The sequence below is a fragment of the Callithrix jacchus genome, chromosome 11 (genome assembly GCF_049354715.1).
Source record: "Callithrix jacchus isolate 240 chromosome 11, calJac240_pri, whole genome shotgun sequence".
NCBI classification, from domain to species: domain Eukaryota; kingdom Metazoa; phylum Chordata; class Mammalia; order Primates; family Cebidae; genus Callithrix; species Callithrix jacchus.
The window spans coordinates 33255676-33270262 of NC_133512.1; the positions used below are offsets into that span (position 1 = coordinate 33255676).

The 14587-nt window shown below is 42.1% G+C and overlaps 1 protein-coding gene across 17 annotated transcripts in view; it reads left to right on the forward strand.

Moving 5' to 3' along the window:
* The window catches only part of OSBPL3 (oxysterol binding protein like 3), a 205982-nt gene that overhangs the window by 169816 nt on the left and 21579 nt on the right, over positions 1-14587 (forward strand). For 9 of the 17 annotated variants that reach the window (XM_078342541.1, XM_078342542.1, XM_078342546.1 and 6 more), the window contains 2 exons: positions 3387-3524; positions 14101-14164. In XM_078342541.1, the coding sequence (XP_078198667.1) occupies positions 3387-3524; positions 14101-14164 (202 nt within the window). Of the gene's footprint in view, positions 1-2257; positions 2351-3386; positions 3525-14100; positions 14165-14587 lie in introns of all 17 variants that reach the window. The other 8 variants (XM_054237150.2, XM_054237152.2, XM_054237153.2 and 5 more) reach the window with 1 other exon arrangement.

Here is a 14587-nt window from a genome sequence, read left to right on the forward strand (position 1 = left end):
TTTGGAGGCAGGGTTGGGGGCTTCTGTGGTACTCGGTGCCTGGGGTGGTTCTCTTCAGTGGGTTTGTGCTTCCTCTTTCTCCAGAAGCCTTCTGTCTGATTGTTCTGATGTGCCTGGCTGGAAAGCATGTCTTTAGGGCTGTCTGCGTGTTTATTTTTACTACCCTGGCAGGACAGAATTTAATTTCTCAAGCTGTTTTTCTCATCCAGGGTAAATTTCCCCTGAGAATGTTTTTGTTTGTTTCTGGAATTGTCCTATCAACTCCTAGGTTTTTGGAAAATAGAGTTCACAAGAAGAGGTTTTCACTTCAGAAATAGTCTCTTTTTCTCTCTCCCTCTTACTTTATAGAGTACTTAAAAAAATCTTAGAAAAACCCTCCTTCTCTTCTCTACTTGGCATCAACTCCAGTCACAGTGTGCTGTCTTTTAAAAGGGCTTCCAAGTATTTCTCATCTTTCCCGTCTCGTGGCTAGGGAGATTAGGAGGGGGCTACTCAAAGGGCAACACTCTGGGCCCTCTCTATGACTGTGACTGACTTTGTTTCTGAACTTGGGGTATCTGTACCTCTTTTTGCTTCCTCATATTCAGTGACCTTAGAGGAGTAAGGTCATGGTCTCTGGGATGCTGGGACATTAGTGTCCCCCAAATGCAGAGTCTCTCTCCTGGAGATGTAGCCAGTTGGCTACATTGGAATTGGAATGCCCCCTCGGCTTCACAGACCTAGCCATGCTAATACCCCCCATTGATAGAGGATGCTATTTTTTTCTACATTTTAAGCATTCTGTAATTTTAGTGCTCATTAAAACATCATTACTTCCATGATCTTAAAATTAAGGGGAAATCTTAACTGTTGGCTGAGAGGGATATCCCATCGTCATTCTGCCCAGTCTCCAGGCTCTCCCCTATCAAAGAGACTTTCTCTTTTTTTGAGTAAGGGTCTTTGTCGCCCAAGAGGGAGTACAGTGGTGCAGTCCTACCCCACTGCAACCTCAGACTCCTAGGCTCAAGTAACCCTCCTGCCCTGGCCTTCCAAAGTGCTGAGATTACAGGCATGAGTCATTGTACCTGGCCCAAGAGACTTTCTTTCTTGTTATCGATAATCAGGGTAGGAGACAAAAACAAGCTGTATTCTTTAAACTCTTCTTTGTTACTTTTCCCTAGATAATTTTTACTGAATAAAAGAAAGGCAAAGCTTCTAGAAATAGCTTTTAAGGCAAGTGTTGGCAGAGCACGGTGGCTCATGCCTGTAATCCCAGCACTTTGGGAGGCCAAGACAGGTGGATCACGAGATCAAGAGATCGAGACCATCCTGGCCAACATGGTGAAACCCTGGATCTACTAAAAATACAAAAATTAGCTGGGCGTGGTGGCGTGTGCCTGTAGTCCCAGCTACTCAGAAGTCTGAGGCAGGAGAATCACTTGAACCTGGGAGATGGGGTTTGCAGTGAGCCAAGATTGCGCCACTGCACACCAGCCTGGCGACAGATCAAGACTCTGTCTCAAAAAAGAAAAATATAGCTTCTAAGGCAAGTGTTATAAAAGTCAGCTTTTGTGGATAGTTCTTTTCTTTAAAGGAAATGATTGGCTTTGAGGATGAAAGTTTCTTAAAGATGTTTCTTGCTGTGGCAATTTAGAGACCCTTAGAATATTCAGCTGATTGATTGTGGTAACTGACCTTGAGCAGAGGTTTGAGGAGAGGCTTCTCATCCCCAGCATAACCACTAAGCCGGAGTCTTATCATGGGTTTTGTTTACTGTCCTGTAGGTCTGCTTATGCCCCTGCCTAGACTTTCCCTCATGCCACCAACTCACAGGGAAAGTGCTTCCTTCTGCCTCTCCCTTGCTCTGTCTTCCCCACAGTATCATGAATGGCACTAGGTTCTTTCATTGGTTGTGTTATATTTTACATGGTTAAGGTGATTCAGGGTTGATTCAGTGTTCCATACACAGTGTGGCTGTACTGTTTCACAGGTCACCAACGTGGGGAAGCAGGGAGAGGAACAGACATGCAGGTTTCAAGAACATAGTCAGTCACAAGTAGGACTAACTTGAGTGTAGTTGATTTCTTCTTCTTCATTTTTTTTTGAGACAGGGTCTTGCTCTGTCTGTCACCCAGGCTGGAGTATAGTGGTGCAATCACAGCTCACTGCAGCCTCGACCTCTTGGGCTCAGTCAGTTCTCTCACTTCCCACTTCCAAAGTAGTTGTGACCACAAGAGTGTGCTACCACACCCAGCTATGTTTTTGTATTTTTTTGTAGAGAAGAAGTTTTGCCACGTTGCCCTGGCTGGTGTTGAACTCCTGGGCTCAAGCAATCCACCTGCCTTGGTCTCCCAAAGTGCTGGAATTACAGGTGTGAGCCCCTGCACCCAGCCAAGTATGGCTGATTTTTATAAGCCATTCAGCTTCTCGTGAGAATTCTATAGCGTGAGGTAGTTGATGTGGGCCCTGTTACAGGCAACACCAAAAATTTAGCAGAAGGTTAAAAAGGAAGGTTACGTGATTAGTGAGCATTTATGAAAGGCACTCAGCTTGTCCTCAGTATAAAAAACTGCATAAAATGTGCTGGGAAGAAATCTTGAGATTGTTACTACCCGAGATTAGAAAGGAAAATTTGCCATCACTGCTTAGGCTTAACTGTTTTCACATACATGGAAAAAAAGACAAAGAAGGTAATGTGCCTCTTTGGTGCCCTGACGGTGAGCTGCTAAAGAGCCAAGACCTCACGGGGAGGCCCCCAGAGAGTTTGCTCACTTTGTGTTCATATAAAGTGTTTATTCCTTCCTCTATTTTTATTGGTATTTTTTAATGGTTCATTTTTCTTCCCAGAAAAGCAGAACTTTAAAGTCACTGTATCCTGTGGCAGGTTTCCCAGGCTTAGGAAATGACTCACAGATTTTCTGTGGTCAAAATGAATGTTTTGGTTTCTATAATACGACATTTTGAATGGTTAAATTTATGATGCTTATTCCTGAGTTTTGGAGGGATTTTTTAGTATTCCTTTTTTAATAGTCTTTTCCCACTCCACCCTTAAAGCCTTAGCACCGTATCAGGATCCTCAGATAATGTAAGGCTTAAAAGTACTGGACTCAGCTTAACAGTTCCAAAAACGGTGTATTCCATTTTGGAAATGTCACCATCTTGATAGCATCTCCCAACTTTTAGGCATTAAGATAAATGGACAGCTTTAAAACATTGGGTTAATTTGTTTTGTGGACCAAACAAACATTATTTACACCTATAATTTTAAACCTATTTTTAAATAAGCAAAGACAAATCTTTGGCTCTCTAAAAGAAAATCATAGAGGTTTTATTTTGTTTGGTTCTTTGTGGACAATAAAGCTCTTGGTGACACAGAAATGACAAAGTTCTTTCCTTCTTGTACTTAGGTGTATGTGGCAGCCTTTGCCATATCAGCGTATGCGTCTAGCTACTACCGAGCTGGGAGCAAGCCATTTAATCCGGTTCTGGGAGAAACGTACGAATGTATTCGGGAGGACAAGGGCTTCCAGTTCTTTTCAGAACAGGTAGACACACACCTTTTTTTTGTTTGTTGGGAGGGGTTGCTTATGTCTCCTATTAAATGTACTGCTGAAATATTTATTTTCCACCTTTTACTGGCTTCAAAGCAACCGAGATAATTACAGTGCTTTTAAACAAGAAGGGAAGGATCAATTTTCCCTCCCACGGAAGCCAAGCCACCACCTAGGGGCTTAAAGGTACCAGTAATTCTGCACACTTGCTTGGCCACATGCATTGCCAGTATCCTTTCTCTTTAAAATCGTTAGCAAAAGGAATTTTGAAGAGACAAACATTGGCCCAAACTTCAATTTAGAGATTTAACATGTGCTCCCTAACACACTGACATCATCACTCCAGAGCAGAATGCCCCCAGCAGAATGGATAGCACTAGATAAATGTGTTATTCTCAACTTTGATTTGAGAGAATCATTCATTCATGTATTTATTCATTCACATCAATCTAGAATGTATACCATGTGCCTGCTGCTGTTCCAGGTGCTAGGATACTGCAGTACGGTGCAGGTGAGGGGTCCAGACAGGTTCCCTGCCCTCATGTAATGGATGTGCAGCCCTGTACTCATGCAGCCTAAGGCTCCATCAGACTCTTGCCATGGAAGTAGCGTAGAGGCATATTCAGGCATCAGACAGCCTAGGTTCCATCCTATCTCAGTTCCACCTCTTACTCGCTTTATAACCTAGGACAAATTACAGAGCTTCTCTGTGCTTTTGTTTCCTCTTGAGAGTGGAGATGATGACAGTTGTATGTACCTCATATGGTTTCGTGATGATTCAGTGAGACACTGTCTGCAAAGCACTTGGAGCAGCATCTGAGACATGAAGAGACAGGTTATATGAGCATTTGCTGTCATTACTGCTGCATGCCAGCACAGCTTGTAATGGTGGGGTGTTGGGAACATCTGAAATACTTGTCAATAGGGAATTATTTACTTAAAATAGAATGTATACATATTGAAACTTAAAAAAAAAAACCTTCTCTTACTAAGATAGGCAGAAAGAAATTTTATTAAAATTATAACAAATTTAAAAAATAAAATAAATCCTTCTCCCACCTCGTTAAGGTAGCAATCAAACATATTCACTCTCTGTATATCCTTAAATGTCAGCCTAGGGACATTAAACATCATTGCTTCTACACGCTTCTCACCCCCCCAGTTCTTAGAGAACTGAGGAGAAAGGGGGGTGGATTGTTAAAATATTCCTTTATCTTGCTGCTCTCTTTATCAATGGATTTGCACTACGGGGAAAGGAAGGGAAGCGTGGGTTGGCTGAGAAACTTATGATGAGAGTGCTTATCTTCACTGTAAATGATAAGCAGTGTTCTCTGGAACCCAAAGGAAATTGAATGTACAGTAACCCAAAGTACACTGTCAGTAGCTTGCCAGTTACAAGTTAAAACAAGAAATTAAACACGGGTTGCTGCTGGGGAGGTAGGGGGTTAAATCAGTAGTTAAAGAGGATACCATAATCTGTCTGATTCAAAATTCATCTGGGTTATTTAAATACTGAACCTAAAATAGAGTGAGAATAAATGAAAATATAATTTGGTTTCCATGGTATCATATGCACTCTCGTGAAAAAATAAAGGCCAAAAATAGCCCCAAACTACAGCAGACAATTGGGACAGGATGAATAGCTTGTAAGAAAAGAATAGTAACGTGAGCTGTGTAAAGTTGAGCTTCAGTCCTCTGAGCCCTGATGGGACAGGGCCAAATTCAAGGTCTGGTCGTGTATTTCCCATGGTGGCTCAAGGGGAGAAATCAGAGCTCCTGGGCACATATGCACAAAGACAGAAAGAGGGTTACATAACTTAGCATTTAGTTCCATGAAATAAGCAAGAAAGAGAACTGGTTATTGTTAGTAGTTTAGGGCGCGCTGGGTGTAGGATGTGCAGACCTGCCTGCTTCCAGTCTTGACTCCACAATTTGCTCCATGTGTGACCTTATTTAACCTCCTTCAACTTTCTGAGCCTCCCTTGCTTTTTTTTTTAATCTGTAAATTAGGACTGATAATTCCTGACTAGTAAGTTGTAGTAAGGCTTAAACAAAATAACATATTGATGGAAATATTCAGCAAATGGCTATTGTTCTTATTATTTAGCGGGAACTTCTACAGTGGCTTTTTGTTTGTTTTTCTGAGACAGAGTCTCACTCTGTCACCCAGGCTGGAGTGCAGTGGCATGATCTTGGCTTACTGTAATCTCTGCCTCCCAGATTCAAGTGATCCTCCCGCCTCAGCCTCCTGAGGAGCTGGGACTACAGACTTGTACCACCATACCCAGTAAGTTTTGTATTTTTAATAGAGGTGGATGGGGTTTTACCACGTTGGCCGGACTGGTCTCAAACTCCTGACCTCAGGTGATCCCCCGACCTTGGCCTCCCAAAGTGCTGGGATTACAGGATTGAGCTACCATGCCTGGCCTACAAAGCCTTTTCATATACAGTGTTAAGAATAGTAAGAGTTTGGGAGGCCAAGGTGGGTGAGTCACTTGAGGTCAAGAGTTCAAGACAAGCCTGAGCAACATGATAAAACCCCGTCTCTACTAAGAATAGAAAAAGATAGCCAGGTGTGGTGTTGTGTGCCTGTAATCCCAGTGCTTATATACTCAGGAGGCTGAGGCAGGAGAATCACTTGAACCCAGGAGGCAGAGGTTGCAGTGAGCTGAGATCTCACCACTGCGCTCCAGGCAGGGCAACAGAGCGAGACTCTGTTTCAAAAAAGAAGAAAAAGAATAGTAAGAGGAGTGTTGACAAGGCAGAGAGGAGCCTCAGGAATGACTTTGATGAGAGAAAACTGGAAAGGCATGTATCCATTATAATATATACTTTCTTATGTTCAAATAAGGTATGCTATATCTCCTCTTCCAGAACAAGTGGTTTGAGGGGGACTTGAGGTTGCCGGTGAGTCTCTGACAGAAAGTAACTATCAGGCAGCCAGGAGTTCTCACACCTGGCTTCACCGTGGTCACACCACCAGTCCTGTCTGTAATTTAGCCTGATGGCCACAGATAGTTGATTATTTTAATATACCTATTACATAAGAATGGATGAGTCTCTCAGGGATAGATTCACAATGCCTAAGCTTACAAGAGACTGATGTATAAACTAAAATGCTACTATATGCATTGACTGTGAAAAATAGATGTACTATGGGGATCAGAAAGCATTGTCCAGTGTGACTAGGTATGATTTTCTCATAGGCAGATTACCCGGAAGCCAAATGAGAATCCTGAGTGAGTGTACAGTGTGAAGATGCAGCTGTGTGATTCAGTATGCCAAGCAGCCCTCTGCCCTAGGAGTGGGAGGGGTGTCAGGCCAGGGCCTTACTTTCCCTGGCCAACAGGAGTCTATCAGTACAGTGTCCCTCTTTTGCCTCTCCCGACCTTATCTATTCTAATTTAACACATCTGAAGAGAGTGCCAGAGCATATTTTCTGTTTCCTGCTGGTAGCTGGTATGGCTCTTTCTGCTTCCAGCCCAGGAGACTGTCTACCTTGATGGAGACAGCATGACTTTGCCCTTGTCCGTTTCGTGTCATTGATATACTTAAGCTCTCATGGCTTAGAGGTTTGTTTTCTGTGCCTCTCTACAGTGAGTACAGGTTTCTGAATGACTAATATAATTTCTATCAACATCCTCCTTACAAAAAAAATTCCACCCAAAAATATTATTTCGGGGCCTTGCTCAGTTTATTGTATCTCTAAGCTTAAGGACCTGGCAACAAACAACTTGGCTTCTCTTGTGAGTTTTCTAGACAACAGTCTGATTTGGAAAGCAATGGCTGTCTGTGTCCGCCAAGCCCCTTGATTTTGTTGCCTTGTGGATTTGCTGGGTGTGTGATGTTCGAGGTAGTGAGTGGCCAGGCAAGTGGAAGTCCTTGCTGCTTGAGAGCGCGACTCCCTTGAAGCTTGTCTGTCTGTATTCTTTCTTGTCTAAAAATCCCCAAACCACAACATCGAAATGACTAATGTGGTCAGAAACCAGAGAAAGCATTTCTCATTAAAAATGTTTCCTGTAACAAGGTTTGTGGAGTGCTCTGTGCATTCATGATCTTGCTTGATCAGCAGAACAAGCTCTCTGTGGAACGTGAGGCAGGGATCAGTTCCAGGTGAGGAAACGGAGGCCTAGAGGAGCCGAGCTTCCCAGTGTCCCTCAGCAAATGCTAGAACCCAGCCCCTCTGTCTCCTTCCCTGCGTCCTTTTTCCCTCACCCTTTGTAGGGTCTCTTGTATGGATTCAGAGCTACTGGAGTCTGCGGTGGACGTGAAAGCAGCCCTTTGTGTATGCTGTTCATTTTCGCCATGCAAAATCTCTCCAGACTCACAGAGGACTTTGTTCTCAGCTCCCGTGGTAGGCTGGGGTGTGGCCTTTGGAAAGAAGAACTATCAGGAGTGAATCATAGACATTCCTTACCTGGGTTCTCACCCTCTGGCTACTCCACCTTCTCAGAGGTTTCCTTTGTGTGGAAAAATCTCATTCAGCCTTGGCTTTCTATATAAACCCACAAAAGGAGAAATTCAGAGAAAGGACCTCCCTTCTTTCCTGACTGGTCAGAGACTGAGTATCCTCTGGCAGGTGATTCCCTACTTGCTGCGCCCTCCTTCTGACTGGCAGAGCTAACACACTGGTTTTGAGCTGAATCAAGGGAATAGATGGATCAGAAAACTCATTTCGGTTGGCTACGTTCCTTTTTTCATACCTTTGGGAAAGGTTTGGTGTTGAAAGGATATGCAATTAAGCGATAGTCTAAAAGTAGCTTTTCCTAATTACATGAAACTTTAGTTGTCCCAATCATTGTTCAAGTTATTTTAACCATTTACCCGCCCCTCTGCATACTCTTGAGAGTGTCAGAAAAGCTGAGTGTCATTATTAAAAGTTACTAAAATGTTCTTACATTTTAGTAACTGAGATTGAAATGAAGACATTTTCCTTTTCTCTGTAGGCTCAGCCCTTCCTCCTTTCTGTTTCTTACTGGAGGACTCTGAGTACACCCGTTCTTAGACGGACTTACACATGCCACACCCATCACTTCCTCCTGGCACACTCATGTCGCCTCTCTGAATAGTCCTTACATCTACTAGTAAGCAGAGTTATTTATTACTGATTAACTAAGTAAATAGCATCTTAAAGACACTATCAAAAGGTAAATTCAAGCCATTCAAATAAAACCAGCAGTAAATCAAATGTAAGACAACTATACCATTGCTTTGGGGTTTTCTACAGTCCTGGCTCTGGAAACAGGAGACCAGTAGTGAGTCCTCCTGCAATAATCCCAGTCATTTCTAGGTCAAGTCAGAACTTAATGTGTTTTTGTTTTTTTTATTTTTTTTTTGCAAGAAGCCATGTGTTTATGAGATGATTCACTCTGAACATAGGAGAAGAGAAAATAATTGGCATCTGTATTCTCCCCAAAATCAGGCCAGATTTCTTGGCATCATCCTTACTAGCTCTTTCTCTCATAATTCACATCCTCTCAGTAGCAAATCCTGGGGTCTCCCTTCAGAAGCCTTCCTTCCACAGCTGGTCATTTTCACTCTCTCTCCCATTGGTGCTGGTCATCTAGCTCAGGCCACTAAAATCAGTGATTGGGATTGTTGAAATAGGACGTATTACTGGTCTCCTGTTTCCAGCGCCATTTAATTCCTCATCCAGGAGCAAGAGTGACTGCTTAAAACAGAAGCAGCAGCTGCTCTAAACCCTCCACCAACTTCCCAAGTCACTTGGAATAAAATCCAAAGTCCTGGCCATGGCCCACAGAGCCCTCAAATGCCCCGCCCTCAGACACTTCTACTTTCCCCGTCCCCTCACTCATCTCTGCCATGCTGGCCTTGCTTCTCCTGCTTCATACCAAGCATTTTCCAGCCATTGGCCTTTGCTGTGTCCTCTGTCTGGGATGTGCTTCTCTCAGTTACCTGCATGGTTACCTTTGGAACTTCTCTCAGCCCCACAGGTTTCATCATTAGAGTCCTGCCCCATCACCCTGCCTGACTAGCACTCCTACCCACTGTCCCCACATCCTCATGCCCTGCTGTTTTTCCTTAACACACATTGCTGCTGACAAATTGCGTGCTTCTTATGTGTCATTGTCTTACCCACTTCTACACTAAAATAGAAGCTCTGTCAGGGTAAGAATTTTTGTTTCTTTAGCTTATCATTTTACCCCTGGTGACTAGGAGAGTGCTTGACACATCAGAGGCAATCAGTAAGTGCTTGATGAGTGACTGGAAAGAATGGCCACTTGGTCCCATCTCTGGATGACTTCTTCACCGGCACCTGCCCTCTTTTCCACTATTGCCCTGTGTTGCTGCAGGGAAGTCAGGACCTGGGAGGAGTAGACAGTTATGTCTTGGAGCAATTGCAGGGTGGAACGGATGTATTTAAGGGCTACTTTTCTAACTCTGAAAAAAAAAAAAAAAACCTTACAAACTGCACAAATACTGAAAATATATTCTTTCCCTATCTGCTTCTCCCTTGACCTCTTATATAAAGTGCATTCAAAGCATAAATTAAAAATGATTAGGTCAAGGTAAAGAAGGGCCTCAGGTATATAAATGAATTGTAAATTACCAGAATTTTTAACTGCCAGGGGAACTGTATTGGGGCTGTAGAAAGAAAGATAGATACATGTGTTATTATATAAATACTTGCATAATAAAAACCATGTGTACTAATTTTTAGAATGCTTGGACATCCTTACTAATAAAGAATTGTTCTTCTTTGATGGGAGAGGAAGTGATAGGGAAGAATACCAAAACAAAAATGTCTAAATTGGATTTATTCAACAGGTTAACAGACAGCATCTCTTCCAGGGCTGGGTCAATTCAGACAAATGCATCTACTGCCCTTTTTGCCTGAGTTAAGATGTAAGAAGAATACAGACTCAACCAAAATCCTGCAATAATAAAGACAGGCTAGATTCTGCTCATTATTCACTACTCTAGCAGATTTTAGAAAGATTATCATCAATAAAGATTAAGTGATTAACTATGAATTACCCCTTTCCATGGGCATTCAAGTTAATCAGAACCTTAGTATAATATTTTCAAGTTGGCTAGCATCTGCCACCACCTCTGATGCTAAGATTCGAAGAAGACATTAAGAGCAAATGTTAGAATTGGAGCATTCTGAAGCCAAGAGGGATCCTCACACCTCATTTTGCAAAGAAATATGTGAGACTCAGGTTGGAAAGGTCAAATTCAAAAGTTTTTTTTCTCTAAATGTCCCTGAGAAGGGACCTTAATGATGTGTCCTGGCTTTGGGGAGGGACAAGAGCCCTAAATCTGGAAGAGGATGCCCTAGGTTTGGAGTGTCCCCTTTATCACTCATTAATGGTGTGGCACGGGGGAAGCTTTCTGCTAGACAGATCCCCTATTTCCCAATTTATAAAACAAGGCTAACAAAGATACAAGGCTGCTGCAAGAACTAAGTGAGAATACACTCATTAAAAAAAAAATCAAAATTTAGTCTCTGTCTAATCCACATCAGCATAAGATCCTGGACGGTTTGCATGTGTTATCTTTCTTTAGTTGATCGAGTCAGTGGAATCAGCCTTACTTTACATATGAGGTAACATAGGCTGAGGGGCTTAAAAAACTGTGAAGGTCACACAGCCAGCAGCTGATGTTAGTCAGGACACAGGTCAACAGAACAACAAAAGCCTTTCCCGAGTTCCCAGATACTAGGGCAGTGCATGGCAGATGCTCCAGAAATCAGAGGAAATGTACAAACAAACAAACAAACAAATAAATAAATAAGCAAGCTATCAATGTCAGTCGCCCCAGAAAGCTTTGTAAAACTCTTAAAAGCAATGTGGACCAAATAAACCATTCCCAAAGTCCTATGTAAGCCATAAAGAAATAAGTAAAGTTACTGATACTTAAAGGTTGAAACTTATTCAGAAAACATGTGTTGAACCCATCTAAACGTTATCTGCTAAACATTCATTCATTAGCACAATAGTTTAAAAAAAAAACAAGGTTGGGTTTTTATGAGATATGTGTATACAGTAGGTTTTTAAATAATTCATATGGACAGTATATTTATTCCTGTTTTATGGGGTTTTAAATTATTACAGAAGAGGTGTATTGTTTTTATATACTGTGTTTGGCTTTAATGTTTACATTCGGCCACACCTGTAAAGATGCCAAATTCTTCATCAGAGCTGTAGTGCTCCTTTCCCACGTTGCTGCATTGTTTTTGTGGGAGGAATATTACCTACTTCATAATAATCCATTTAAAAATATGCCTACATTATGAGGAAGAGGAACAATTCATAGCTCTCCTTCCACTCTACAGTGGGTCATGGCAGGTGGGGTGGAGAAGTGGGGAGTGGGAATTGCCTTGAGCTGATTTAAGGTTATTATTATTATTATTATTATTGATAGGGTCTTACTCTGTTGCCCAGGCTGGTCTTGAACTCCTGGACCCTGGGCTCAAGGGATCCTTCAATTTCGGCCTCCCAAGTAGCTGGGATTACAGGGCTGTGTTGATGCACCCTGATTTTGTTTTATATGATCCCATGGTTTCAAAGCTAACTCCATTGTTTTCACTGAGAGACAGCTAGTGAAGAAAAGGAGAAGAATGTAGGATATTATGATATAAAGTATCTCCAAGTGGTAGGATTTTTTTTTTTTAAGACAACTGGATATGGTGGCTCATGCCTGTACTTTGGGAGGCTGAGGTGGGAAGATCATTTGAGGCCAGGAGTTCAAGACCAGTCTGGGCCACATAGCAAGACCCCATCCCTACAAAAAGTGAAAAAATTAGCCAGGCATGGTACATACACCAGCAACTTGAGAGGCTGAGCCCTGGAGGTCTAGGCTATAGTAGGCTGTGATTGTGCCACTGCACTACATCCAGCCTAGGTGGCAAAGGGACACCCTGTCTCAAAAAAATAAAAAGAAAAAGAAAACGACAACATCAAAGGAAATCAGGAGTTACATTATGGGATGAGGTTTCTAAGTCGGTGCTTGAGTGAAAACTGCCCTTGAAAATCCACAGGCACAGCGAAGGGCCCAAGTTCTTAGGAAGCACACGGGAACTAAGACAAACCAAAGAGCAGCAAATTTGAGTCTCCTGCTTTGTATTGCAGCTGGCGTTTATGTTCATTGAGTAATCCGAGAGACACTGACATGGTTTACTACATCTTTGTTGCTTTCTTTGGCCCACACTGGTATGGCTGTAATCCCATGAGGGTGTGGGGTGCATGACTGCATCCTCCCATCCCTGCAGTCCTGCAGCTGGAGGTGGCCTGGCACACAGAAGCAGTTTCAAACCATATTCTTCAGCCGAGGGTCCCAAGGAAGGTGAACAGCTATGGATTTGTCACCCACTGCCCTCCCTTCCTCCCACATGTTTATCTCAAGCAAGGGCTCAGTATTCTGGGTTCTTGATAAGATGGGTTTGAAAACTGTGCAGTCACTTAAAACATTCTTTTTTCTTTTTTTTTTTTTTGGAAAGTTTGAAAACCAGTGAGGTAAACCAAAACTTCTGGGACTTACCTCTACCTCTTCCCCGATGTCGATGCGGCTTGGGAAATGTCACTTAATCTTTCTGGTTTCCATCTTTTCGTTTATGAGGTGCAGGATTTGAGCTAGATACTCTCAATATAAGATACCTCTGCTAAGAACCAGCTACATGAGAGAACTTTCTGGAAACACCCCTGGCAGTATTACTGGGGTTTCACCAGTACTGAATTAGAATAACAGGATGTACACCTCTCAGCATTCCCTGAGTGCAATTGAGATAATGAGCAAATACACGGAGGAGCCATTTTTTCTTCAGCATCTTCATTACTGAATAAAATGAGTAATGATCTTTTGCCAAAAGGCAGTCTCTGCTCCAGGGGATTCTCTTTTCTGGAATGAGATTACTTATTTGCTCAAGATAGTTTTTATCTTGACAAAAAATAAATAAAATTTTCTTGACAGTTGACTAACATTTCCTCAACAATTGTGTGTTTAGTTGTTTTTTTTTTTTAATAGAAACATTCTTTTCTAAAAAATTACCTTGTATCGGTCTCTTGTAGGTGATTTGAAAGATGCTGGACTTTATGATGCAGAGTTTTCAAGAGTTAAATCGGCTGAGCCCAAGGAAGAGCATTTTTGTGTTGCATGTTAGAATACTTGCTATTTGACATCCTAATTAAAACATCTGCAGCTCCTTTCAGAAGAGCTGATAGAGATGTTGACCTTCGTAGCCAGTGTCAGATTATATGGTTTATGGATGAGCAGTCAGTCCTCACATGTCCCTGTTTTCTTTTTATGTCTTTCGAAATGCCTTTCTGTCCTCATCACTCGCCGAAACGCCACCTGGCCCTCCTCCCATGAAGGCTTCTGGAGGCTTCCATTCAAGGGCCTTCCCCTCACCGTTGTCCAACCCGAGCAAGTCAGAGCTGACTGTATCAGGAGCGCCCTCTTGAGGACAGACTTGTCGAGGGAAACTAAAAAAGTTTTTTCTTCTGTTCAGCACTGCACACTGCACATCTCAGTGCAGAGGAGAAAGAATGCATTTCATGAGAAACACAAGTTCGTTCATTTTTGTTTTTCTGGTCTTTGTTTCCATCAGGTCAGCCACCATCCGCCTATCTCTGCGTGTCATGCTGAGTCTGGAAATTTTGTTTTCTGGCAAGGTAATGTGTTATATATTTGACTTCCATGATGCTATGTAATATGTTGCTGATTTATTTTATTCAAGAATCGCTATCAGTTCCTACTAAGATCAAAAGTGGTCCCTGGATTTGGGTCTGGTTAGAAGAATCAGCACCACTTGCTCTTGTTTCTCATCTCTCACTTAGTTTTTCCTTTTGAAAAAATCCTCAGTCTTTATCTGTGTCATCTCTGTTTAATTCTGTAACTTTATCTTATTTAAAAGTCATTTAAAATGCCTCACATATTTCAAGAGACACTAAATATTTACATTTGTTTATCAGAGTGTAGACAGCAGAGAGATTTTCTGCTTTTGTGAAAGTTAAATTTTATTTCTGAGGTTGTATTTTACATTGCTTACTTCTTTTCATTATTGAGGTGATTGTTCCTAAAATTTTGTTCCGTTT